Here is a 25,285-nt window from a genome sequence, read left to right as displayed (position 1 = left end):
TGTTCCAGCGGTTTAAACAGGGAATGGCTGTCGGGGAAAGCAGAGCGAGGGCTTACTCTCCTTCGAAACTGAAGGCAAAGTCTGCTGCTAACGTCAGTCTCTGAATAAAACAACTGATAAAAGTAGGGGTTTCAACGCATAGCAAAATAGTGAACTAGTGAATAGTGAAACTGTGAAATTGTGAAATCTAACCAGTCTGTGTGTATGATCACCCCGCTACTATCTATCTATCTACAGACAGCAGGCGGTGTCATTTCCATCCCAAAGTGTGGATGGCGCTCCAGCTCAGAGATATTAATTCACTCGTGTAGGGACTTATTTACCAAGCTGGCACGCATGAGGCAAAGGCACAGAGAATTATTTATGCTCCAAGGGTGCCGCTGGAACAGCGCTGGAACAGGATGCTCCTGAATGTTAGAGGACAGTCCAGGAAACTCTGGACAGCGTGCCATTCGAACCCAGCCTGGGGATTCTTGCTTCTGCAGCTTGACCTTGACGCCGGCCGTACCGCACACCCAGAGGGGTGCGGACTTGTTGGCGACAAAATCTCTACAGGTGCACAACCGGTCGGTATTCGCTCTGATCAGAGGACCCTGCTTTTCCACTGCGACCTTGTCCTAATCATCCTTTGCAGTGGCCACTGACAGTAACGGATGGGTTGCCTTCACACAGTCTAAGCAGTGCAGAACAGCAGCACGAGTCACCCTTAAAGAGGCCTTGTGGAGCAGGGTGCCCCATCCATCTTGCATGACTAACCAGCGGTGAGGAGACCACCTAATCCTGGAAGTATGAGTCAGAGCAGACACCCTGGGTGACATCATTCCAGTCCAGCCCCTATAGCCACAGTGCAACATGCATGGCAAGCAAATGCTCCACTCCATGCATGGAAGCACGTGACACAGCTCAACGCATGGATTACAGTAAAAAGCATGACATTTCACCACGCATGCTCTGTTGGATGCCCAGGATGCCTTCATTGCTTTTCATATGAATGCTGTGGGCTTCAAATGACAAAAGTCACCACTTTTGCCCGGACTTGCACGCGCACACACACACGCACACGCACGCACGTTGTGCAAACATGCAATATAAAAAAAAGGCAGTGCGAGGCCTCTTCCTCGAGCCCTCGAGCCCTCCCTCCCTCGCTCACGAGCACGTCCCGTGCAGTAAACAAAAGAGGCTACTATTCAGAGGCAAAACAGCTCGAATGCCTGCATTTAGAGGCCAACAGCAGCTCCCTTGCACCAGCAGTGCAACTTCCACGTTAATGCACGAGCCTTCTCTTATCCAAATGCAACCGATCGACGATTTTAAAGAGGCATCAAGCAGGGTCTTAACGAATGCACAACCCAAACTGAACTCAAGAAAGCACTCGCAGCAGCGTGTGCAACAGAGGACAAAACTTTAGCTCGTACGCGCGTGCATGTTTGCTAGCTACAGGGACTGTGTGTTAAGCGCGAGCTCGCTCGGTAGCGTTGAGTGTTATGCAATGGCAGAAAGCGTCATGCAAAAGGAAGAGACGACTTACCACACCGATCCATAAGCACCCGAGCCCACCGGGGAGAGGTTCTGGTATCTCTCCGGTACCTCCCATATCGTCTTGTTGAGCTCCTGCCGATAGAAAGTGGGTCTCTCCTTCTGGGACATTCCTGCCGACCGTGCAGCCCCCCCTCCTCTCCTCTCCTCTTGCCTCACGCGCTCTCTTTCTCTGCAAAGCAACAAAAACAAAACAAAACAAAAAACTTGTGCTCTGCTCCCCAGATCAGCACACGAGGCAAGACACGACCCCTCAGGCGAGATCCGGTCCGGTCCGGTGCACTGAACGCGATGCACTGAACTCCTCGCCACAGGTGCCCCTTTCTCTCTGCTCTGCTCTGCTCTGCTCGCCACCGATCCGCTGCTTTTAGCCGAGTTAACCACGCGCGACTCGACTCGCAGCTTGTTTTCTGCTGCTGGAGATTTTTCCTGATGCAGCGCCGCGTTCACTGCGCTCAAACGTGTCCGCGGCGGCGTGCTGAGGCTCCGCTGCTCCGCTGCTCCCCGCTCGAGCTGCTGTTTTCCGCCGCGTGGTCGTGGAGACTCGTGAATGACTTGTTCTAATGAACCGACTCACCGAGTTCAAAAGAATCGACCTGTTTTTTTGTTTGTTTTGAGGGGGGGGGTGTTTTTTTTGGTAGCTAGCATTTACACACTGTGTTAATTACGGAGCCCCTGAAGTAGCAGGGTACAAAAAAATATTTATTTAGAGACTTAAAACGTTTTCTCGATTGAATCATGATGAATCATTCTCTCAATTTAGCCATATGTTATCTCAATGTATTAATGTACTTATTTATGCTATTAAATATAAATTAATAATGCATTTTATAATCAATAAATATCTCTAAATATTATTTTCCCACCTTGACATTTTAGCGGCTTCGTAGTTTTGCCTGTAAACCTTTTTATAATTTAATCTTATTAAACTAAAATGGAAATAAATTAATATTTTAATGTTTATTCAGTTTCCTCTTTCCACTCTCTTGTCGTTGTGTGAGATATATATATTTAGCATATCATAGTATTTTTAATTTTTTAATTATAATTCTATAAAGCATTCTAATTATACTAAGTATTCATTATAATTGTTTATAAGTAATAAAAGTAATAAAGTTGACGTCTAATCATTACGCCAGCCTCGAAGCAAAAATGAATCGAGCTGTTCGATTCTTTTCGGACTGATTCGTTAAACACCGCTGCTGCTCGTGTTGGGTGTCACGAGCTCCAGGTCAGTGTGAGCGTGCCTCACATCAACCCCTTGTTCTGTATGATGAAACCTGGTCTAGTGCCTGGTTTCCCCAAAAAATCCATCTTCGTGCTAAACCCAGTGTAACTGGTAGAGAGAAAGTGTTCAGGGTGATTCTCGCTCTACCAGAGTCGTCTTTGCATTAAGGTGTTTTCTAACTGGGGCCTCTGAGCTGTGTTGGAGCTTCCCAATGTTAGGTATGATGCAACCCTGCAAACACTGTTCCAGAGGTGAAGCATGGTGGTGGTAGCAGCATGATGCTGTAGGAGACCTTTCCTCATGGGGAACTGGGCATGTTATTAAAACTCAAGGACAAATAAGATAAGGCAAGATAGTCATTTATTAGTCCCGCAGTGGGGAAATGCACAGTGCCACAGCAGCTAAAAAGGGATAGCAAGACACTCAGATGCAAAAACGTAGATAAATTACCAATATTTACATAAAATAAATAATAGAAGTACTCGAACAAATAGGAAAAGTAGAGTTACAGCTGCTATTGCAGCAAAATATGTAGTTTTGCAGCAAAATAATGAATATATTATCCAGCTGTGTGCAAAAGTCTGGGCTTCTGTGGTCAAATTACATGTGCTGTTGATTTTTTAGGTAGAGGTAAGTTACTAGGACACACTTCTGCATATTTTAAAGCAGTAAAAGTACTGTTTGTTTCATTTAACATAAAGAAAATAGTGCACGTGCACAAGTAATGACACAATTATGTCTTTATTTATGCATTTATGCATTTATTTAATTATTGCACTTTATTTATGTGTGCAAATGTAAAATTTAGCAAAGAAATATAAACTGTGCTGTAATTCTGTATTTAACAGAAAAGTTCAATACAGTTTTGGCTTAAGACGGTCCAATCAAACCACGTTTGCTAGATATTTAGTGTTTAACAGTGAGGAGTGTCGATATTAATATGTGCATGCTGTTATGATCATTGAAACCTATAAAAACCTGCATGCGTGGACAGTTTGTGTGTGAAAGGGCTCAACCTGAGCTCGTATATCCAGTCGAGCCGCTCTTTTAAACAGCCTGCCACGTTTTGCGTGAACTGAACGCACGGCGTGTTCTCGTGATCCCCCGGTCTCGCGTGAAGTCGCGTGATGTTGCTGAACAGGGAGAGCAGCAGAGACAGCAGGCTGGCTGCAGAGACGGTCCAGCCGCAGAGAGAGGGCGAGAGAGAGGGGGCAGCAAGGACAGGAAACACTGCGTACGGACTGTAAACTGCACTTGCTAAATGTACTGTAGCCAGTAAAAACAAAGCGAACAGAAGAGCCATAAATGACAGGAGAGGGAGATGCTGCACCATCTGTTAGATGTTTTGTTTGATCTGCATGATCTTTAAACGTTAATATGACATGTTTATTTGTTTTATTATTATTATTATTAATATTAGTAGTAGTAGTAGTATCCTAAATTCTAAACACTGGTTGTTTGCAATTTGCTACACGTAGAGCTCAACAAGGCTGCCACCCCGTGGCAGTGCCCCGCAATTGCAGCTGGTGCCTGTAAATAAAATTAATCTAAATACAGGAGTGTGCCTCTCTACATGACACAGAGTCATTGAAATAGTTTAGACCTGTTATTACAGCTGTAAGTGGGGTTTTGACTGTAAAACATTCTACTCGAATAAAGTTCAATCCTTACAAACAGTGCAAGAATTTAGGACATGTGCCCATCAGTATATGGGCCACCATAAGGCCTACCTATGTATATCTAGAAAGCATGACAAGTTAAACAAATTTTATATATATATGTGTGTGTGTGTATATTTAAATTTATATATAGATAGATAAATAGATAGGTGTTGAGGTTATTGCAGTCAAAGGGGGCAGTACCAACTATTGGAGCATATTGTGTCCTAATTGCAATGTTATTCATTATATTAGCTGTTGATTTTTTTAAGTAGAAGTAAGTTCTCTACTAAACTACTAAAGTACTAAAATAGGGCAAGTGCACAAGTAATGACAAATATGACAGCTATGTATTTAAACACATGGTCATTAATTCATTTTAATATACAACTGAAGAAATGTTCTTTAAAAGTATTTGTAAAATATAATGAATAACAATGCAATTAGGACACAATATGCTCCAATAGTTGGTACTGCCCCCTTTGACTGCAATAACCTCAACACCTATATATCTATCTATATATAAATAGCTGTATGATGGTTCAGCTTTTCTGGACACATGGTTTCTATAAGCACCCTCTGATATTACCAACCATGCATAGTGGATTAGTTTATGTTTCAGTCAAAAAAAAGGTTGCAGGTTTCATTTCCAGTCCAAATCAAACACCTTCTTTAGCTAATCAAGCACTTCTGTTGGCAGTAGTTTGATGGATGGGGTTGGGTGGGGTTGCTTAAAGTCTGCAAGAAGGTAAATCTCCAAGAAGGAGGTAGTGGTGACCACTGTTGTGGGTATTCTCTACACAAAGTTTCATCAAAAACAGATGGAGCATCTCTAGAGCTATGCGCTTTTCTCAAAGCAACACAGGCAGCTACATAAACCCCACATAAACTCTTAGAGCTCCAACTCATGAAAGGGTGTATAGTCTTTATTTTAAATACAAAAAAACAAGGGTTTCAAAACCTTCCATTTGATATTGATCAGCATTAATGCTTCATATGAACAGCACAGCATCGACGTCGACATCAAGGCTATGACCACTTTGGTATTTACTAAGTGATTACAGATTACAGTGAACAACGTGAGCCGACGTTTAGAGAGAGTGACTTTCTGGACTGTTTTACATCTGCTAGATCTGTAACTGACTAAAGGAGACAATACCACTCAGTTAGCAAAGTATTGCTTTAGAAACCCATCCCGATCATTAAGATGCTTCTCACGGTTCCCCGTAATATATTTCTCACATTTATTTACAAATATCAACATTCAATGCCCATCATATTGTGTCGATCCTTCAGAACAGGTAAAGTATATGGCTGTGTATTTACAGAATGACCACTGTGTGGAAGAGATATGGTAGGAAGGGACAGTAACGTCACGTGCAAATCCAGATGCAGAAGACAGAAACCGCTGCACATTTTCACATATTTTAGTTAACATTTTGTAATCCAAGTTTTAAAGGCCTCCAAAATCTCCCATAGAGTTGACCTGCTGGAGCTGAAGTTCGCTCGTCTTAGAAGGAGTGACAGAAGTTTATAATATACACTGAAATTAACAGCATAGCTAAAATAGAGTATATTTAGAAAAGGCTGTGACCAGCCTGTACAGCCGAACCTATAAAGACCCACCAAGCATTTCCAATCCAAAAGAAAAAAAAAAAAAAAAAAAAAAATCATAGTGTTTCTTCATTTTGGCCCAAAAAGGTACTTTCTACCCAGTTACAGGATAAATAATTAAACACACAGGCTATATGTCCTCATTTTACTACTCTATCCCCCTAAATTTGAGCTGTGTTTAAACCTCAGTTGGGAATGACACGTCTCTGTATATCTTGCCCTTGGGTCATCTTTGCTCACCTCAAGCCTAAAGGAAATGATCAAATGAGAAACTCTGCTGGATGAGATCACCATATGTCACAATTTGAACCGTGTGTATTTGTGCATGGGGAGTCCACACAGGAACCAGAACGGTGGAGCAGAGCCTGTGTGCGCCCTCACCAGTAGATGGCAGCACTTGCCAGTACCCCATTTCTAATGGCGTTCCAGGGCACATTGTCCGAACAGTGTCCAAGCAGCTGCTCCGTCCCTGTCATTTCAGAAAGACCAGGTAGAATGCCATACCCAAACAGGACAGCGCCACGGCAAAGTGCAGTCGTGTCCCAATGATCGCAGCTGTGGAGGGGGAAAATGTGGAAATATATTAGGTCAGAGACAGTATATATTTTTAATTATAGTATTGTATATTGTCACTGTCATGCAAAAAAAACTCAATGCAATTTTACAGAAGGTAAGAACCTTTTTAACTTCCAATGGAAGTCAATGTAAAACTATTTTATTCCAAGTCATTTTGAAGCATTTCTACTGGTCTAGCAATCATGAATTTTTGATTTGATGTAAAGAACGACTGCCAGAGTCAAACGTCAAAGTGAAAAATAAAAACAAAAGAAAGATGCAAGGTTTTGCATACTATATGTAATGTATAACATATGCCCTACCAATAACTTGGAAATGTCAAATAATTCAAATTGAATATTTTAGCAAAAGCATTCTCTCCTTTTGGTGTAAATCAGGTGGTCCTTATTTCATACGCTTTACCCTCTGGGGGTGTAAGAAAATATACTGACATTACAATATATCAAAGTATTACAATTTAATGTTCTGCAATACTGGATTGAGTCTCAATAACAGCATTGATATTTATATTGAATATTGGTGCCAGAGAGTGGTTAGTTTTGTGTTGTTTATAAACCCCAATCACTAAATGCTAGTGTTGTACTCCATATTCTGATCCCACGGTTCTGATGACATAAAAAGTCAACTTTTCTTTCACTCAGATTTTATGCATGGTGTTTTTTTTTTGTTTTTTTTTTTAATATTCAGTTTTCCTAAAATGTTATTTTAAAAATATGAATCATATCAGCAGGTTCTTACACAGCCCCATTACCCTCACCGCCCTCCTTGTGATAATTTAAATGTTAGCCAAATATCAGAAGCATTTAAAAGCCCTCTGACCAAATATTACTAATAATTACAACTGGATTATGCTAAACACGACCAAGGACATGAACGAACAATGTAAATCCCATTTGTATTTTTATTATATATAACAATATTTTTATATTAATATTTTATTAATAACAAAAAACATATATTTTTTTGTTTGTAACTGGAAACCATCAGGGAGTGAGCAAAAACACAACATTACAAACATACCCTTGTAAAAGACTCCCCACACGCCCTTCTTCTCCGACAAAAGCCAGCTATTCAGGCGAGGGACCTTCTTCAGGTACGCACAAGTGCAAATGAAGAGAAGCCCAAATACAAGGATGCCGTCAAAGGAGTAGACTGTGGAAAAAACAGAAGGAGGATAATTTAATACTTCTACTTCTTACTCGGTCATTCATGTTTTTGTGCATCACCCCAAATAAATGACTGATCATAGAGACACAAAGGAGTTTCTCCACTGGACTTTAACTGCATATCTAGTATTACATGCTACCTAGAGAGAGCAAGATCACTGCTTAAGAGTTTGGATAAAAGGAATATTGTAGATTTATTATAATTCAGATTTAAGCCATCTTGCTGGAGATGAGTTTGGCTGGAGTGTGGGTGTTGCAGCAAGGCTGATTCTAGGCCTTCTGTCAGTCAGCTTCAAGACAAGACGGGGAGCAGAGAGGGCCCAACAGTGGCAGCTTGCAGAGCCCGGGTAGCAAACCCACAACCCGGAGCTGGAACCACAGAGCTAATCCTAATACTATTATTATTATTACTACATTTACATTTACGGCATTTAGCTGACGCTCTTATCCAGAGTGACTTACAAGGTAACTCATATTACAGATGAGGGTCAGTGTAGTGTTAGGAGTCTTGCCCAAGGACCACAGTCACCCAGATCGGGAATCGAACCCCAGCCTCCCACATGGTGTTATAGCCCAGTGGTATCTCAGTGGTATCTCAGTGGCAGGCTGGGGTTCGATTCCCGATCTGGGTGACTGTGGGTGCTGCTCCTAACGCTACACTGACCCTCATCTGTAATATGAGTTACCTTGTAAGTCGCTCTGGATAAGAGCGTCAGCTAAATGCCGTAAACGCCATGTTATCCATTGCGCCACACCAACCACATTATTATTATTATTACTACTTAATAATGTATTATATAAAGGTTTACACCACATGCACAGTCAGACAGTCTGCCTGACCACACATAAAAACAACATTTTCAACATTTCATGAAATCACAGACAGCATTAGGACTTTACCTTATCAGCAAATTAACTTTATTTCTTCCATATGTTTCTATTGATATGTTTTGTTGTGTTCATCATCCACTACAGGCACAAATACATGTCTTAGCTTTATAGTAAACGAGCACTAATCATAAGTAGAGCATTTTCTCTCCCTGTTTTAAAGACTAGCTAAATGATAAAGGTCTTTTAATGGTGTGTAGCTGCCTACCTTTCACAGGTGACAGCTGCCTACCTTTCACAGGTGACAGCTGCCTACCTTTCACAGGTGACAGCTGCCTACCTTTCACAGGTGACAGCTGCCTACCTTTCACAGGTGACAGCTGCCTACCTTTCACAGGTGACAGCTGCCTACCTTTCACAGGTGACAGCTGCCTACCTTTCACAGGTGACAGCTGGCTGCCTTTCACAGGTGACAGCTGGCTGCCTTTCACAGGTGACAGCTGCCTGCCTTTCACAGGTGACAGCTGCCTACCTTTCACAGGTGACAGCTGCCTACCTTTCACAGGTGACAGCTGGCTGCCTTTCACAGGTGACAGCTGCCTGCCTTTCACAGGTGACAGCTGCCTACCTTTCACAGGTGACAGCTGCCTACCTTTCACAGGTGACAGCTGCCTACCTTTCACAGGTGACAGCTGCCTACCTTTCACAGGTGACAGCTGCCTACCTTTCACAGGTGACAGCTGCCTACCTTTCACAGGTGACAGCTGGCTGCCTTTCACAGGTGACAGCTGGCTGCCTTTCACAGGTGACAGCTGGCTGGCTGGCTGGCTGGCTGCCTGGCTCTCTGGCTGGCTCTCTGGCTGGCTGGCTGGCTGGCTGGCTCTCTGGCTGGCTGGCTGGCTGGCTCTCTGGCTGGCTGGCTGGCTGGCTGGCTGGCTAGCTAACGTTAGCAGGCTGTTTACTGCGCTGCTTAGCTGCACGCCTTCAAACACACTGACTAAATTACTCATCTTATTAATGTAGATAACAGTTATTGGAAGTGTGCAATACTCAAAAACAGCCCGATCAGACCGGCTAAAGCGGGACACCGGTCCTGGACATGAAGCTGAAACAAGCCACGTCCGCACAAACCGCCCCAACCGAACCCGCTAGCTATTGGCTAACCGCGCTAGCCTGCTGACCCCCGGCGACAACAGTTCAAAAGGAAACCCTTCACTGAATTAAACGCACTTAAACCGACCTACCATTTGTCATGTTGGCAGTGTTTAGTTCTGCTGGGAATGAAAATGAAACGGAGGCTCTAGCTGGTCTCTACTCGCCTCCCATAACCAGCCTCCATTCCAGCTCTCGCTCAGGCTTCCTGGATGAAGAGACGGCGGAGACGCGCAGCAAATTAAAAGTCTTACGGTGAGCTTAAAAAATAGAAAGTATTAAAATGTATAAAAATATACATTTATTATACAATTATATACAATAATATACAATTATTAAATTAACATATTTATGGGAGCTTTACTTAGCTAACTTACTTAACTTAACTGGCATTGCTGAGCTGTTTAGTTGGTTTCAAAATAAAAGCCCGCAGACGTGAACTTTGAGAAGAAAGCTTTAAGATATTTGATAAATGTATCATTTATTCTTATGTTTTGTTAAGTGTACTACTACTTTTATTATTATTATTATTAATAATAATAATAATAATATTATTATTATTATTATTATTATTATTATTATTATCTGTTTATAGAAGCAAGGAAAACATGAAATGTACATAATATGGACAAAAGTATTGGGACACCTGCTCATTCATTGTTTCTTCCCAAATCAAGAGTATTAAAAAAAAAAAAAAACGTTTATCCCACTTCTGTTGGAGTATCTGTCTCTACTGTCCAGGGAGCATTGCTGTGAGGATTTGATTGCATTCAGTGATAAGAGCTTTAATAAGGTCAGGATGTTGGATGATGACCTCCCCACCCCATCCCCAACTGACCAAATAATTTGGTAAATTTATTATTTATTGTTATCTTCTGGTAAGTGTACCACCACAACTACTACTACTAATAATAATAATAATCATAATAATAATAATAATAGTTTGCTGTTCTTCTTAGATTATTTTTATTACCACATGTTTAGCCTTTAATGCATATTTCAATATTTCAAAGTGGTCAATTATTCAATTTTATGACTGACCCAGAACCGCAGTGTTACCTCTCTTGCCAGTCATAGCCGGGGTGACTTCACACTCTATTCGGTATATAGTGGCTCTCACTGCTATTAATACAGGAAAAAACACCAGAGAGACGGACCCTTATATCCTGCAACCCTGCTTGTTTTAAGACAATCAGCTACTGTTTGTTCTATGAATAGCTAAGATAGCTATGATTGGGTCCAGGGTTAAGATTAGATTTCAGTGTCCATCTCTATGGAGTAAGTGATCATTTTTATGATTATATTGATTATAATGATAAGCATAATTATAGTGTATTACAGAAGCTGTGAAAAGGCTGCAGGTTGTGTGAATGTTCCCTTAAAGCTTACCTTTACTTATCCACAACAAAACTGTAATCTGCTTATCTTCACCACTTTCCCACTGGGAGGCTAATGAGATGTCTTCCCAGTCCGAAACGCTCTGTCTTGGAATGTAACATCCTGGGATAGTCTGTCCAGTGAATGCATTTCTCTATACTATATTGTAATTACAGCCCATGTTTTTGTAATGTGAGGTAAATCGTCATATTATCATATCTGCATACTCAGCCTACAGCAGTTTAGCTCCGCCCATTCACAGTCAGATGATTATTGTCTCTCACATATACCATATGTATTCCATTTGCTTCATTCTCTTAGTATATTATATCCAGACTAACATACTAATAGACTTTTACTGCTACAGATGAAGTGAGACCACAAATCAGTTACTCCCCTTCGCTCGAAGTGGAACAAACTAGCTACTCCTCCGGTCCTGAGTGTAGGCCTTATCTGTTTTCCCTATGCTGGCCACAGTGAGTTATTGTCCGAGTGACCTCGAAGTTGCATACCAACTCGTTTGGAAATCTCCAGGAGTAAAGGGCTTCTAAAAACCATATTTGAGCTTCCTTCCTCTTCATTAATTATGCACGTATGTTAACACCCTTTTGTTTATTCATATCACAGTTAGGTGTAACCAATGCGCTGTAACTTCTTTGTCTTCTGTGAACCAATGGAAGGTGACAACACCCCATTGGGGAGATATATAACCTTTTGTAACTTGGTCAACCTTCAGGATCTCTGGGTATTTGCCAGGAGCTTCTCCCCGGCCGAAAGCTTTTTTTTTTAATTAATCTGTTACTTTGGTGCATTAATTGTGACTCTGTGATTTTACTGATTTCTGCTTATTTGGAAAATTTCCACCACAAGTGTTTCAGCCCAGACTGTTTATTGAACAAGGCAGCCTATCAACCATTTTTTTGCATATAATGATTTTAAAGTCGCGGTTGCAAAAACAGGCCTTTTCATTGTCAGGGATAAAGATTTGGGGTTGAAAAATAATTGATAAACATAAATTCTGAGGTCATAAGTGGCCTTCAGAGGTAATGTGGAGTATAAGAGCATCCATTGTATGGGAATTCTGTAACCTAGGAATGCTCATGTTTGACAGGACAGCCAAAAAGGCCCCCAACAGATACCTAAAGCACAGAAAACAGGCCAGGAAATGGAGGTCTACCCATAATAGCACCAGTTATTGAGGCTGAGGCCTCAGTAAAATTAGGTCTAACATAATTGGGGGGGAAATACAAGAAAATGTAGGATACCACACAGAGCTGTAAGTGATTCCTCTATAGCATGAGCCAAATATCTTAATTTTTAAGACTGTGGTTCACATCCAGAGTGAGGAACCTAGGTGACCAACACTGGCCTCCAAAAAGGAGCCTTTGCTTAATAGTATCTAGCAATTCTGCATCCATCAGTATCTCCACAGATGATAGCTCATGGGCACTGCTGTATCAACGCATGGCTGCTTATGAATACACCAGCACATTACATAAGACCATAATACCATAAACTGCTGTCAAAGGCAGAGCAGCAAGCAACCGATATGTGTTCTGAGACAGGCGCCTGTGTCCGCTTCGTGCATAATCACGCTTTGAGGGTCCTGGCAGGACCACAGACGGCTTTCTTGGCACCTGCGTGAATACATACGGCGCAGTCAGCTGTCGTCTGTGTCTCCTTGGAAGCTGCTCTTTCACAGTGCATGGCAGTGTGCCTGGGCGCGTAGGCCATCCGTCTTAGCATCTCACTCACGTGCTGGATCCACAGTATCTGCAAATCCAATGTTCCTGCATTAGGGGGAGTTCATGGAGGGGCTCAGTGGCAGTGCTGTGCAGGGAGGAATACACTCCTGTAATATCAAATTGGACTGGTGTTTGTTCTTGTGTAGATACCTTTAAATGGTATGGAACATGTTTATAATGGGGAGGTTCTTGCAGACATATTATCCTAAGGTTTATAAGAGAATAACTACATAGATTACAGTTATTCCGAAGTCATAAAGTGTGTCATAAAAGACTGGACATGCTGATGGGTTCTGTCCATATATTTAAAAAGGTTATCTGAAGAACCACCCACTGAAAACGTCTGTAGGGAACCATCTATGATCCACCTATGGCAGAAAAACCCTGTTTGGCCGTGTCAGTGTAAGTTTATAGAAGCAGGGGAAACATATATTAAATGTACATTATATGGACAAAAGTATTTGGACACATGCTTATTAGTTGTTTCTTCCCAAATCAACTGTTTATCCTGCTTTTGTTGGAGTAACTGTTTCTACTGTCCAGGGAAGGTGACTTACTACTAGATTTTGAAGAGGAGCACAGCTGTGAGGATGCTGTGATGCTGTGTTTTTTAACAGATCAGCCATAACATTAAAAATTTGCCCACAAAACAGCTCTGACCTGTTGAGACATGGACTCCACTAGACCTCTAAAGGCCCAAAAAATGTATTGATTATGTATTTTGGCCTAATTGTTAGAGTTGTGTGGCCCAGTGTAAAATCTTTTTGTGGGGCTCAAAATCCCTGGCAGTGTCACTGGGAACTGTAAGGGTCCTGTAAGTTGTGAGATGGGGCCTCCATGAGCATCACATGACCTTGGGCACACATGATCCTGTTGCCAGTTCACCACTTTTGCTGACTTGGACCATTTTTTGGTAGGTACTGACCACTGCATACCTGGAAACCCCCATAAGCCGTCACAGTTTGGTTTTTGGCAGAGGGGTTTTTAAGCTTGCTAATCCTTTCCTGCTTCAGCACCTTCAAGGGCTGTCTGCTCACTTGCTGCCTAATATGTAGATCACTTCACTTTACTTCACTTCACATCAGTGGTTTTAACGTTATGACTGAACTGTATCCTTCAGATATATTGCAGTTTCCAATATTCTGTCCACCCTAAGACACTATTAAAGGCAGGGGGGCTGAACCCTCTTTATGAGAGACGTTCCCTAATTAAAAGATACCAGTAACTCCAGTGGAAGAGCTGTAATATGGTATGTGGTGTTTGTGGGTCAGAGCGCTCGGGGTCCGATTAAATCAACCCCTAACTGTTGAATAATTCATATAATAAACTTCTTGAAGGTTTTGGTCTGTAGCGACTGAGCGGCGTTTCAGCAGGCCGGCTGTAAAGCAGGTCTCCACCTGCAGTCCACCATCTGCTCCGTCTTAAATATGACTGAGCCTGGTTTTCTTCTCCTGCCAGAGGTGTGATTAGACGGCTAATGTCATTACGTGCATCTGCTGAGTGGCTCCCACACTTTCCTACTCAAACTCTCCACACTGTAAACTGCATTTCCTTCGAGCTCTCTGTGTGTCTGGTGTATGCTGGTGCGCGAAGAGCCCCCTCAGTACTGTGGACCCTGCTGGTACCTTCAGCTGAAACGACATTCGGCACTATGCTGTTATATTACACGGCACAGGTAATGCTGCTGGTCTGCACTTTGTATGAAGATGAGATAACACATATTTTTCATTAGCTACACATGATATGATAGAATTTGCTTGGGTGGTGAATGTGTATTTATGTGTGTTTAATTTATAAACACTACAATTATGCCAAATTATTGTGTTAATAAAAAAAATGAATTTGTCTTTATGTTGTATCAAGATTTTATGATAAATGGGCCAATAGAAATGCTCCAAAATTATCTGTAATTACTTTATTTTTATTTCCATTGACTTCCATTGAAAGATAAGAAGGTTATTTTGCTGTAAAATTGCCATTGTGGAGATGTAAGATTTTTGTCAGTTCTGATATATTAGGTCATATTCTGGTCTTGGTTCGGGTTTATGTGTATAAAAGCAGGTGTTTGCCTTTTTTCTGCCGCTGGTTTTGTTACAGGTCATTTCCAAATTGCAGCTTAAATATCGGGCTTGAGAAAGATTACACATTTGCTGAAACTGGGTCAGAGAGGCGCACATTCAGTTCTGTGGTCACGTTAAGTTCTGTGGTCATTTCTGAGGTTTTTAGGGTTATTGTCCATCTGTTTCCATCAGTAAAGGTCCAATTGCCACCACTTTCCTTCTCCAACCTATAAAAAAAGTGAGTCGTTTCAGCTACAGCTGCATACTGGCAGGGCTGGGTGGTGTATAGGAGGCATTATGAAGGTGAATTTGGTTGAATATTTTTATACAACCAAACAAAACTGAACTCCGCAGCAAAACAAAGGGGGATAAATCTCAATAAAAAACTTTTAAAAAGATCAAATTTTGTATTTTCTCTTAGAAATGTAACCAAGCAAGAGTACAAGTATTATTTTTAATAGCACTCAAATAAAGCACAAAATTTCCAAAGTAACACTCAACTCAAAGTGCTTTCCACTCCGATTTATCATGATATGATATGAAGTTACTACTCACTTTTAGGCATATATCATTGGGTTTTGCCATTGACTGTTGGGTACCATTGGTCCATAGTCCCAATCTGGACCCAGAGTACCCCTGCTGTCTGTTTTTTGGTGGGTTCACTGCTCTCAACACCTTCAGGACAATTGCAGAGAGTTTAGAGGGTTTGTAAACAACAACAAACAGCATAGAGATACTGAACAAACTGCCGATCTGGCTTGAGAAGGATTACACGATTGCTGAAATTGGGTCAGAGAGATGCACGTTCAGATCTGTGGTCATTTCTGAGGGAGTAAGGTGGGGTTTCTTTCAGGGTTCTTGTCCATTTTGTTTCTGCCAGCAAGTTCCAGTTGCCACCACTTTCATTCTTTAGCATTTGGCGTCAGGGTTTTTGATATTTGTTGCATACTGGGAGGGATGGACAATATGGTTAGCAGCATTTTTCTCTTGAAGTATTATTTTTAATAGAACCCAAATACAGTACAGATATTTGAAAGTAATACTCAACTATAATATCAGATTACAGTTACTCAAGTGTTTTCCACTTCGGTTTATCATGATATGATATGTTACTATTTGCTTATATGTGTGGATCATTGGGTTTTGCCATTGATTGTTGGGTATCATTGGTTAGATTAGCTCCCTAGACCCCATCCTGGTCCTGGACAACCCCTGTGGTGTGTATTTTGGTGTGTTTACCACTCTCAGCACTTCTTTTAGAACATTGAACAACTGCATGCTAAAAAGACGAAGAAGTAGAGAGTTTATAAACAACAACAAACAGCATATAGATACTTAACAAACGGTGGATTGGGCTTTAGAAAGATTACGCATTTGCTGAAACTGGGTCAAGAGTTCTAGGTTCCCACATACCGGCTAATCACTTTTACTGCAGTTACGTACTGGGGCAAGGCAATGGTGTCATTGTTGTTGTATTATTATACTATATTAATCATAAAAATGTCTATATGCATCATGATGTTATCATTTTGCCATATCACTCATAATTACATACTGAGAATATCAAACCCACACTGTAATTAAATGGATATTAATGCTAGACTTTGTGGTTTCCATTATTTTGTCCACCCTCTAGACTTCATGTCTACTCTGCTAAAGCTGTGTGTGCTGCATGTTTAAGCTCAGTAACTTCATTACCTTTCCACTTCTTCTCTCCCCTGCTGAAGGTCATTTCGTCTGGCATGGTAGACAGAAATCTCAGCGAAGGTATGATTTCTAGTCCTGCATCACTCATTCTTGACTATCTAGAACATGGATAAGATAAGATCACCATAAGCTCAGGACAGGGTAACATTATTCATGAATACATTTGTGTTCTTTTTGATGTCAGAAATCTCCAGTTGTGAGAATACAGCCCACCAGCAGATGACGGACAGTCAAAACGAGCTCATTCAGCCCAAGAAACTGTCCAACCCCGTGCTAGAGTCACCCAGCCACAGAGGCCTGCACAGAGAGCTTCTAGTTAGCCATAGATGGTGGGTTGGTAGCATTGATTCAGTATTCTGCTCATACATTAAGTCTGGCCTGTCTGTGGGGATTAAAAAAAGCCTGCTCTATTAAACCATGCTCATTTTAGCAGAACTCTCACTACAGGTATTACACACTGAGCTTCTGCCGGATCACCATTGGCTGCATAGAATCGTCAATGGCGTTTTGTCAATGGGGAGTTTGGCACCAAAACATTGGAAAAAGGTTCCGTGGTATAAAATAACCTCTATTCTGTTTCCTGTAGCATTTCATGTGACCCTGCCTAGTAAAGGTCTCAAGCCTTGCCCTCAGAGCCTTAAGATCTAGACCACATAGTTACTAGTGTTTAGATGTGAAGGGTCCAGGACCTCATTAACATGGCTTGTGACTAACACAGCAGTACTGATGCTGAATGAGGCCCATAGCTGGTGTGCTAACACTACAGTAGTGATGCTGGGTGAGACCGGCGGCAGGTGTGCTGCTAATGCTGCAGTAGCGATGTTGAGTTCACATGCTATTGCTATGAACTTCGACACACCATTAATGCCACTGTACGTCTTCTCACCACTTCCCTTTACAATAGTATTTCAAGCAGGGAGACCCAACCCCAGCTCACCTAAGATTAAAGCTCCTCTCGGCAACACAGATACTTGTTAGCCTAGTGGCAAAATGTAGTCCTCAGACCATCAGTATGAGAAAATTGCCTTTTCTGGGCTATTTCAGAATCTTACTCAATAAAAAGGGGAAGTCATAAAGCATCTATAATTAAACAATGGAAATGTAATTGAGTAAAAGTACCACTATTCAGTTTCAGTACTATTTGAGTAAAGTACAGATTTTCAAAATAATAATTAAGAATAAAAGCTCATCTATTTCAGTTTTAGGCACCAAACATTATTTTTTCACTGTAAAAACTCCAGATCACATTAGAACAGATGCAAGAAAACATAAATAATAATAATAATAAATACAGTACATGAAAAAAAAAGTTGTTTAAAAGAAAGTAGTTAAGATCTTCTGACCTAAGAACAAATCTTGGTTCCAGATTTGCACCACACGGTGATGGAAAACCACAATTCTCTGTAGGAATGTTATATATTAGTGCTTTACTGAGGAAATAAACACTTACTGCCCAGGTTTCACAGTTGCCTAAAATATCTGCACATATAGATCATGAGGTATTATCAGTACTTCTAACACTTCGGATGAGTTCCGAATGTGGCCTGAGTTGGTGGTCCAAGGGGTCAATCCCAGGGATCAAGAAGAGCCTCTTAGCCAGGGCATGACCTCCCTACACTGGGCCAAAGAGAACCATAGCCTTTCTGAGCTGCTTTGGATGTTGATAAATGAGGCAATGAGCCTACATTCAGCACCCGCTGACCCTGGTGGCACTGTGTGCAGGGGGAGTCCTAGCTCCTGGTGGGAAACAGAAATGGCTAAAAAAAGAGCAGATATTGTGATTCCTCAATTGTTGAGATGTCATTGACGGTTCTATGCAGCCAATGAAGGTCCAGTTAAAAAAGGCTTGTCTGGCTTTTCTTGCTCACCCATCTGTTTTGTAAATGGGTTTGCAGGGGTCTGCTACCCAGCGAGAAGTCTGAGCTGCAGAAGGTGATGGAGCAGAGGAGGCTAGAGCAGCACAGAGAGAGACAGCAGGCTCTGAAGTCCCTCACTGACCTTGAGCAGGAGCTGCGCAAGAGACAACAAAGACTGCTGGCAGTAAGACAAGCTCTCTTTGCTTTCCACACCACCCAGTGCTATAAAACCAGGCCAGACAATTAGTCACATAGACAAAAGTATTGAGAGAACAACTACTCCATGATACAGTGTACTGCTCAGGAGATATGAAAACAGTGGAGCCTCCGTTTTTCGTATGGTCAGAAATTACCATGAAAACCACACTCATCCTTCACCACCTTGTGTAATCCTGACTTGTGCACTAATGTCAGATCGTTATTCATCCTCAGTTCGAACTGGAAGAGCAGAAGAGGCGAGAAGATCTGAAAAACACACCAGAGTTTGTGCGCGTGAGGGACAACCTGAGACGCGTGAGAGTGTTGGGCAATTAGTGAGACCTATTACCTATTACAACCCTATTATCACTCCTTTTGTACTGCTTTTCAATAAAGTCATCAAGTCATTTGGATTTGGAGATTCCTTTTGGAAGGTCTTGGTAAAACTCTGCACCAGAAATCACTCAAACACTCACAATACCATGTTCACCCCTTAATCCTACCTATATTACGACCTTACACCTACTATTTCCTAACTATCATGACCGCAACGCAAACGAGTCAACATATTTTTGAAGATACTGAAGAGGGGAACTGTTACTACTTAAGAAACCAGACATGATCAGCTGCATCATGTAAAAACAGAACATTTAATAAAAGAACAAGAGGTATAAGCTACTGTTCAGTAGTAACATCTGGAGGTGTTATTAACCGGGCACACTGGCATGAAGCATTTACAGGGCTAATACTTTCAGCATAAAAAAAAAAAAAATCAATTAACCAATTCAACTCAATTCCCACTTATTTTTGTGGAGCTCATTTTTTAAATACCTAAATACAATCAGCAGGGCTGGCCCGAATAATTCGAATACTTGAGTATTTGTATCTGGTATTTGCTTTTCTATGTAGTACTTGGAGGCTTAGGCTTTTGTTAAGTCACAAATGCCTAAATTCAAAGCAAAGCCAATGAAAAAATGTGTATATATATATTTTTTAGAATTTAGTTTTGCCTAATTTTTCTAATTAACCCACCTGTTCGTAGCGCCCTTCGGCACTAGCAATGCTCCTGACACTAAGAGGGTTAGGACTCCTCCAATACATGCAAAGCCAGCCACCGCCTCTTTCCAGCCTGTGCCTGCCAACATTACTTTAAGAGTGATGAGGGAAGATGAGGGAGTGCCATCTACCCACCCAAAGACAGCGCAGCCAACTGTGCTCTCTCAGACTCCGGCCGCTGATGGCAAAGCAGCATGGCTCAGGACTCGACAGCATGGCTTGTTAAAAAAAGACTCCAATAAAATAAGAAATCACTGGTTCCAATTATCCAATTAGAAAAATGTTCAGCACAAAAACTTTACATAAGAGGCCTCACATTTGTACGTACAGTGATCCTTTATCATGCCTTACACCATGGCTGGTTTCAGTTCATTCGCACCATCACTGGTATCGCCTATTATTATTATTGAACTGCAGTAATGAACATACTTTGTATTATGGGTCATTCTGAAATGTGAATACTGTTTTTAAGGTTTTAGGGTGGTAATGATTGCTGGAAAATGCTATTCGGGTCAGCCCTAGAAAATCAGCAAAGGATAATTTGTCCGTGTGCAAAAGAGACTGGCTGGACATGTGAGGAACAAGGCAGAGGGAAGAGGGTATACAGCAGCCAAATCACTTCTCTCAAAGGCTTTTCACAATAACACAGCCTTGTACAATCAGTCAAACACAGGCAAAGACAAAGAGCTTTGCACATCCAGAGTACGCAACAAGCCCAGTCATCAAAACTGGATTAAAAAACAAAAAAAGACATTTCTAAATCTCCCACTTGAAATGTAAACTTATAAAACGTTTCCCAAAAAAGATAGTCCATAGAAGCTGCTGGTCGGGTCAAGCACAGACGACGTTGATAGATTGATAAATAAATAAATAAATAAATAGCGACACAAAGGTGTGGCGTAATCGCCGAGGGAGGTCAAGGGATGCCGTCTTTGCGTTGGCAGCACTGCGAAGGCGGCACGCTCCAGTCGTAAATGTACGAGAGGCGGAGCTTCACCTCTTCCTTGCACAGGTGGCCTTCCCTCTCAAGGGTCTGGTGCTTCTCCAGCATGTCCTCCAAGCTCTGCTTGTGCGTGACCAGATATTTATTGCTGCAGCCCCTCGACTTGTACTCTGTATCAAATCGGGGGTCGTGCAGGCGCTTCACGTCAACGGGGGCCAGCCAGGCACCCAGAGAGACGTCCTCGCTCTGCCACGTCTTCAAGAAAGCGGCATTGAGGCGAACATAGTGTACCAGGTCGGCGGACAGCACGTAGCCTCCACCCAAGGCATACGGTAAGTAATAATCACACAACTCCCACGTGCTTTCCTTCCACTTGCCGGCCGCTTTGACGCGCCCGCGGCCTGAGAAGAAGCCCCAGTAGAGGCGGCTGGGTTCCTTGGCCTTCAGCTCCTCCTTAAGAAGGTCCAGGCGGGCGAAGGTGTCGTCGTCCGCCTTCAGCACGAACTTGAAATCCACCTTCTGGTCCAGCCAGGAGTACATGTGGATGAGTTTGCGTGTCAGGTTCTCGTAGGAATCGCGGAGGTCCGGGAGCAACAGGAGGTCGTGGTGCCGCAGTTGTTCCGTGTTTAGATTCTGGATATCCTCCGCTGGCAGGCCTTCGGTGCCGATGACGAACAGGGCGAGAATATCCAGGTCCAACTTGGCCAACCACGTGTTGCGGATGATGCTGCGCCGCTCAGTGTACTTGGGCCCTGTGGTGATGAGCACCACCAGGAACGCGGAGAGCTGTTTGGCATTTGAAGGAGCTGGCGGGTGCTCTCGTCGCGGCTCCGCTTGTGGCGCCATGCCCGGGGAGTCGGCCGGCTTTAGCGTCTCTGAGGTGCACTTGGCAAGAAAGAGTAGGACCATGGCGAAGAAGCAGAGGACGCCAAGAGCCAGGGCCGTCTTGTGGCGGCACACAAGGCGGACGAAATTCATGATGGTCCAGCTAGAAGAAGGCAGAAGAAAGTACATGTGTTAGATCACACAACATGGCTGTGGATGAACTTACAGCAGACGTGGTGACCACTCAGGGGTATCACAGTTTAGACCTTTAGACTCTAGGCTATATTCTAGAGATTCTTGCTAAGCCAGAACTGTTCACAGTGATACTTGAATAGAAAACAGACCTCTGCAGTTTTTATTATATCTCTGGTTTCCATCCCCTAAATGATTAAAGCAGCATTATGCAAGAATTGGGATTTCTTGCTCCTGGGCTCCCCCTACAGTCTGAATTCATCACTGAAAGCATCAGTGATGAATTTTTTATTTTTTACTCCCTTTACATTCAAAAACGAACATGTCCATTTCAGATAACAGATAACGTACCGCCACTGCCCACATACTTCTATGCCTGCTTTACGTCGGCATGGATATTAAGCAATACGTCCACTAGAGGGCAGTTCAGAGTCCAGAAGCATGCCATGTTACTTTGGACCCCCTTTTGTTGGACTGGACCCCCTTTTTTAAAAACAGAGTTCATACACTTTAACCAAATTCAACTTCAAGGACGTTTCATGAATTTTCAAGTACCAAAAACTAAATTCCAGGACCACAAATTTTCCCATCATTTATTTTTGGGAATATTTTGTTCACGCTAGTAGCTGATTTTTTTTTTTTATTATTATACTACCATTTGCTTTTATATTTACTTTTACTATTTAAGGACTATTCAATACTGAATTTAGCATGTTTATTTCCCATTACTTTCCATTACTTTCCAGAACCCGTAAAAATGAGTTGTATAAAATAATCTCGAGCAGGAAAATTACAAGCTGGAAATGGACCAGCACTGAACATCTCAAAATAACGGTACAGATAATACACAGATCCAGGTCAATAATCAATATTGTGCTTATTTTGCACTGTAGGACCAATATCCGGACAGATATACCAACTATAAAACATGTGAAATCTCTCAGGACAGGACTATCAGCACTGGAAGCCCTTTTCCTTCATATTTACACTTCCTGAGCTTAGACTAAGTCTAGGCAAGATCCTATTTAAGCAAGATTTAGGCCAAATGAATCTGAGAAAGTGAAGAATAGTGAAAATTAATGCCGTAAATATCTTTTTTGGACATTTTCAACCCTTAACTTAACTCTTTATATTATTTATTATTTATCTATATCTGCCTGGAAGAAATCCCCAAATCAATAAGACTACTCTGCAATATATAAGCCACCATCTGATCCTCTTATACCCTCTTATTCCCTCTTATACCCTCTTATTCCCTCTTATTCCCTCTTATACCCTCTTATTCCTTCTTATACCCTCTCATACAATCTTATACCCTCTTATTCCCTCTTACACCCTCTTACTCCCTCTTATTCCCTCTTATTCCCTCTTATACCCTCTTATTCCCTCTTACACCCTCTTACACCCTCTTATTCCCTCTTACACCCTCTTATTCCCTCTTATTCCCTCTTATACCCTCTTATACCCTCTTATTCCTTCGTATACCCTCTTATACCCTCTTATTCCTTCGTATACCCTCTAATTCCCTCTTATACCCTCTTATATCCTTACACCCTCTTATTCACTCTTATACAATCTTATTCCCTCTTATACAATCTTATTCCCTCTTACTCCCTCTTATACCCTCTTATACCCTCTTATTCCCTCTTACACCCTCTTATTCCCTCTTACACCCTCTTATTCCCTCTTATACCCTCTTATTCCCTCTTACACCCTCTTATTCCCTCTTACACCCTCTTATTCCCTCTTACACCCTCTTATTCCCTCTTACTCCCTCTTATTCCCTCTTACACCCTCTTATTCCCTCTTACTCCCTCTTACACCCTCTTATTCCCTCTTATACCCTCTTATTCCTTCGTATACCCTCTAATTCCCTCTTATACCCTCTTATATCCTCTTACACCCTCTTATACCCTCTTATTCACTCTTATACAATCTTATTCCCTCTTACACCCTCTTATTCACTCTTATACCCTCTTACACCCTCTTACACCCTCTTATACCCTCTTATATCCTCTTACACCCTTTTATACCCTAAGTTCCCCATTCACTGCCCCTATAGACAGCCTGCGTCTACCCTGACTGTACTGTCCCAGTGAGAGCACTGGACGGTGGACGGTGCCAGTAAAGGGCTGGACTGGGAAAAGCAGTGTACAGTAACTGGTTTACCTGGTATCCAGTCGCTGCAGTGATCTCTGAAGGCGTTTATAAGGTTTATAAGGTTTATAAGTCGCTTGCCTGCATTGTTAGCTTCTGGTTAGCTCGGTGGAGCTAAACGGGAACGATGCCGTTACCACGCACAGCAAACCGGGTAGCGCGCATCAAACACACCGACCGGAAACGACAGAAACACAAAAGAAAAGCCCAGAAATAACGTTAAAATATATCTCTTAGCGAATTTCTTCACGCTTCTTCTAAAAGACTCTCTAAAAGACCGCTCTGACGGCAGCTGTGGGTTGGTGGTGACGCAGGCAGTGAGCTGGAACAGCGCTGAACACACAGCGCCTCCCAGCGGCGAACACGAACATCGCAAAGGTCAACACGCTGCTGTTGGGAGTAGGGCCTCGCAGTCGTCCAGCATGTGGAGCAGGGTCACCAAACTGAGGGCTCGCCCATCTTCTGCTTGTTTAATCAGTGCGTTTCAGTCTCCAAACAGCTCAGCAGTTATATAAGGAGTGTTTCTGCATGAGGCTGGAAGGAAACCCTGAAGAAACACCGATCCTTTGCGGATAGGATTGGCGACCACTGATGTACACTGTTAAAAGGATCCTTAAGATCCTTAAGATCCTTAAGGAACTTCAAGTTCATGAACATCTATCTGATAAAAAACTTTCTTAAAGGTTTCTCAAAAGGTTTCTCAAAGCATCTTAAGTGTTTTAAATGGAAGAACCACCAAATGTCCAAAGATCTCATAAACGGTGTAGAGTAGCTATAGATGCAGTGGTGTGTGATGCTGGCAGTGTATAAGAAAGCCTGACAGTCACACAGTACGTCAAAACTATGAGATAGTAAATCGTACTGATGAGATACTAAGTCATAATATGATTGTAAGTCATAATAATGAGATAAAAAAGCTAGTGGTAAAAAAACAAGTCATAATTATTAGAGTTACAGAGTCAATTAAGGGATATTAGTTATGGGATATTAGATATCATTAATTATGATATCATAAGTCATAATTATGAGTTACTAAGTCATAATGAGATAGTAAGTCATAACTGTGAGATACTGTGAGTCAGGATAATGAGAGAGTACAGCAACAACAGGGGGAAGGGGGGATCCTGCAATAACAGGGTGGCTGTGATGAGGCTGACACCGACCGTATTTCACCACAGCAGTGCTGTTATTACACGATGACACAAGACATTGAGTGTTATACGGCTTTTATACAGTGTGGTAAATAAATAACAGTAAATAGATAAATCAGTGAACGTAGCATTTAATATGTTTTAATGTTAGCATTTCCTTCCGCCAAAGTATAGTTCCCTAACGAGGAGCTCCATTCACTGCACAGTTTGCAGTTTCTTCTCAAGCTTCTTAATTAAACTTCTTTTTCCACTCTCATTAG

General features: G+C 42.0%; 4 protein-coding genes across 7 annotated transcripts in view; 1 reads left to right on the top strand and 3 right to left on the bottom strand.

The window, feature by feature from the left end:
* Positions 1-2,066, bottom strand: part of mapk14b (mitogen-activated protein kinase 14b) — a 30,960-nt gene extending 28,894 nt beyond the window's left edge. Inside the window, exon 1 of one of the 2 annotated variants that reach the window (XM_072665633.1) lies at positions 1,529-2,066. In XM_072665633.1, coding sequence (XP_072521734.1) covers positions 1,529-1,647 — 119 coding nt within the window. In that variant the 5' untranslated portion in view covers positions 1,648-2,066. The remainder of the gene's footprint in view (positions 1-1,528) is intronic. The other variant, XM_072665632.1, reaches the window with a different exon arrangement.
* On the top strand, positions 1,544-19,073 carry LOC140542723 (protein FAM107B). Of its 2 annotated transcripts, none has more exons than XM_072665634.1 (5): positions 1,544-1,850; positions 16,668-16,707; positions 16,832-16,976; positions 18,543-18,687; positions 18,936-19,073. In XM_072665634.1, exons 2-5 carry the CDS (start codon positions 16,683-16,685, stop codon positions 19,035-19,037), a joined length of 417 nt encoding a protein of 138 aa, XP_072521735.1. In that variant the 5' UTR covers positions 1,544-1,850; positions 16,668-16,682; the 3' UTR covers positions 19,038-19,073. The 2 variants fall into 2 exon arrangements, with proteins under 2 accessions (XP_072521735.1, XP_072521736.1); XM_072665635.1 differs by lacking the exon at positions 1,544-1,850 and adding an exon at positions 9,827-10,013.
* Positions 5,328-9,981, bottom strand: tmem167b (transmembrane protein 167B). Its single transcript, XM_072665636.1, has 3 exons — positions 9,851-9,981; positions 7,633-7,764; positions 5,328-6,591 (listed from the first exon to the last, which is right to left on the bottom strand). Exons 1-3 carry the CDS (start codon positions 9,858-9,860, stop codon positions 6,509-6,511), a joined length of 225 nt encoding a protein of 74 aa, XP_072521737.1. The 5' UTR covers positions 9,861-9,981; the 3' UTR covers positions 5,328-6,508.
* Positions 19,074-19,332: 259 nt separating the features above from the next.
* b3galt6 (UDP-Gal:betaGal beta 1,3-galactosyltransferase polypeptide 6) lies at positions 19,333-24,190 on the bottom strand. 2 transcript variants are annotated; one of them, XM_072666017.1, is made up of 2 exons: positions 23,887-24,190; positions 19,333-21,688 (listed from the first exon to the last, which is right to left on the bottom strand). In XM_072666017.1, exon 2 carries the CDS (start codon positions 21,676-21,678, stop codon positions 20,674-20,676), a length of 1,005 nt encoding a protein of 334 aa, XP_072522118.1. In that variant the 5' UTR covers positions 21,679-21,688; positions 23,887-24,190; the 3' UTR covers positions 19,333-20,673. The 2 variants fall into 2 exon arrangements, with proteins under 2 accessions (XP_072522118.1, XP_072522119.1); XM_072666018.1 differs by having other exon boundaries at positions 23,956-24,190.
* Positions 24,191-25,285: the final 1,095 nt, after the last annotated feature.

Source organism: Salminus brasiliensis, chromosome 21 (genome assembly GCF_030463535.1).
Source record: "Salminus brasiliensis chromosome 21, fSalBra1.hap2, whole genome shotgun sequence".
Taxonomy (NCBI): Eukaryota; Metazoa; Chordata; class Actinopteri; order Characiformes; family Bryconidae; genus Salminus; species Salminus brasiliensis.
The sequence above is the reverse complement of the archived record's forward strand: the minus strand, read 5'-3'. Positions and strand labels throughout refer to the sequence as shown.

Bases quoted from the DNA above. Each gene is read 5' to 3' on its own strand.
- tmem167b (XM_072665636.1), bottom strand. The intron at 6,592-7,632 runs GTATGTTTGTAA...CCCCCTCCACAG, and splicing joins GTGGGGAGTCTTTTACAAGG to CTGCGATCATTGGGACACGA.
- LOC140542723 (XM_072665634.1), top strand. From the start codon at position 16,683: ATGGTAGACAGAAATCTCAGCGAAG. The intron at 16,708-16,831 runs GTATGATTTCTA...TTTTGATGTCAG, and splicing joins AGACAGAAATCTCAGCGAAG to AAATCTCCAGTTGTGAGAAT. The intron at 18,688-18,935 runs GTAAGACAAGCT...ATTCATCCTCAG, and splicing joins GACAACAAAGACTGCTGGCA to TTCGAACTGGAAGAGCAGAA.
- b3galt6 (XM_072666017.1), bottom strand. From the start codon at position 21,678: ATGAATTTCGTCCGCCTTGTGTGCCGCCACAAGACGGCCCTGGCTCTT.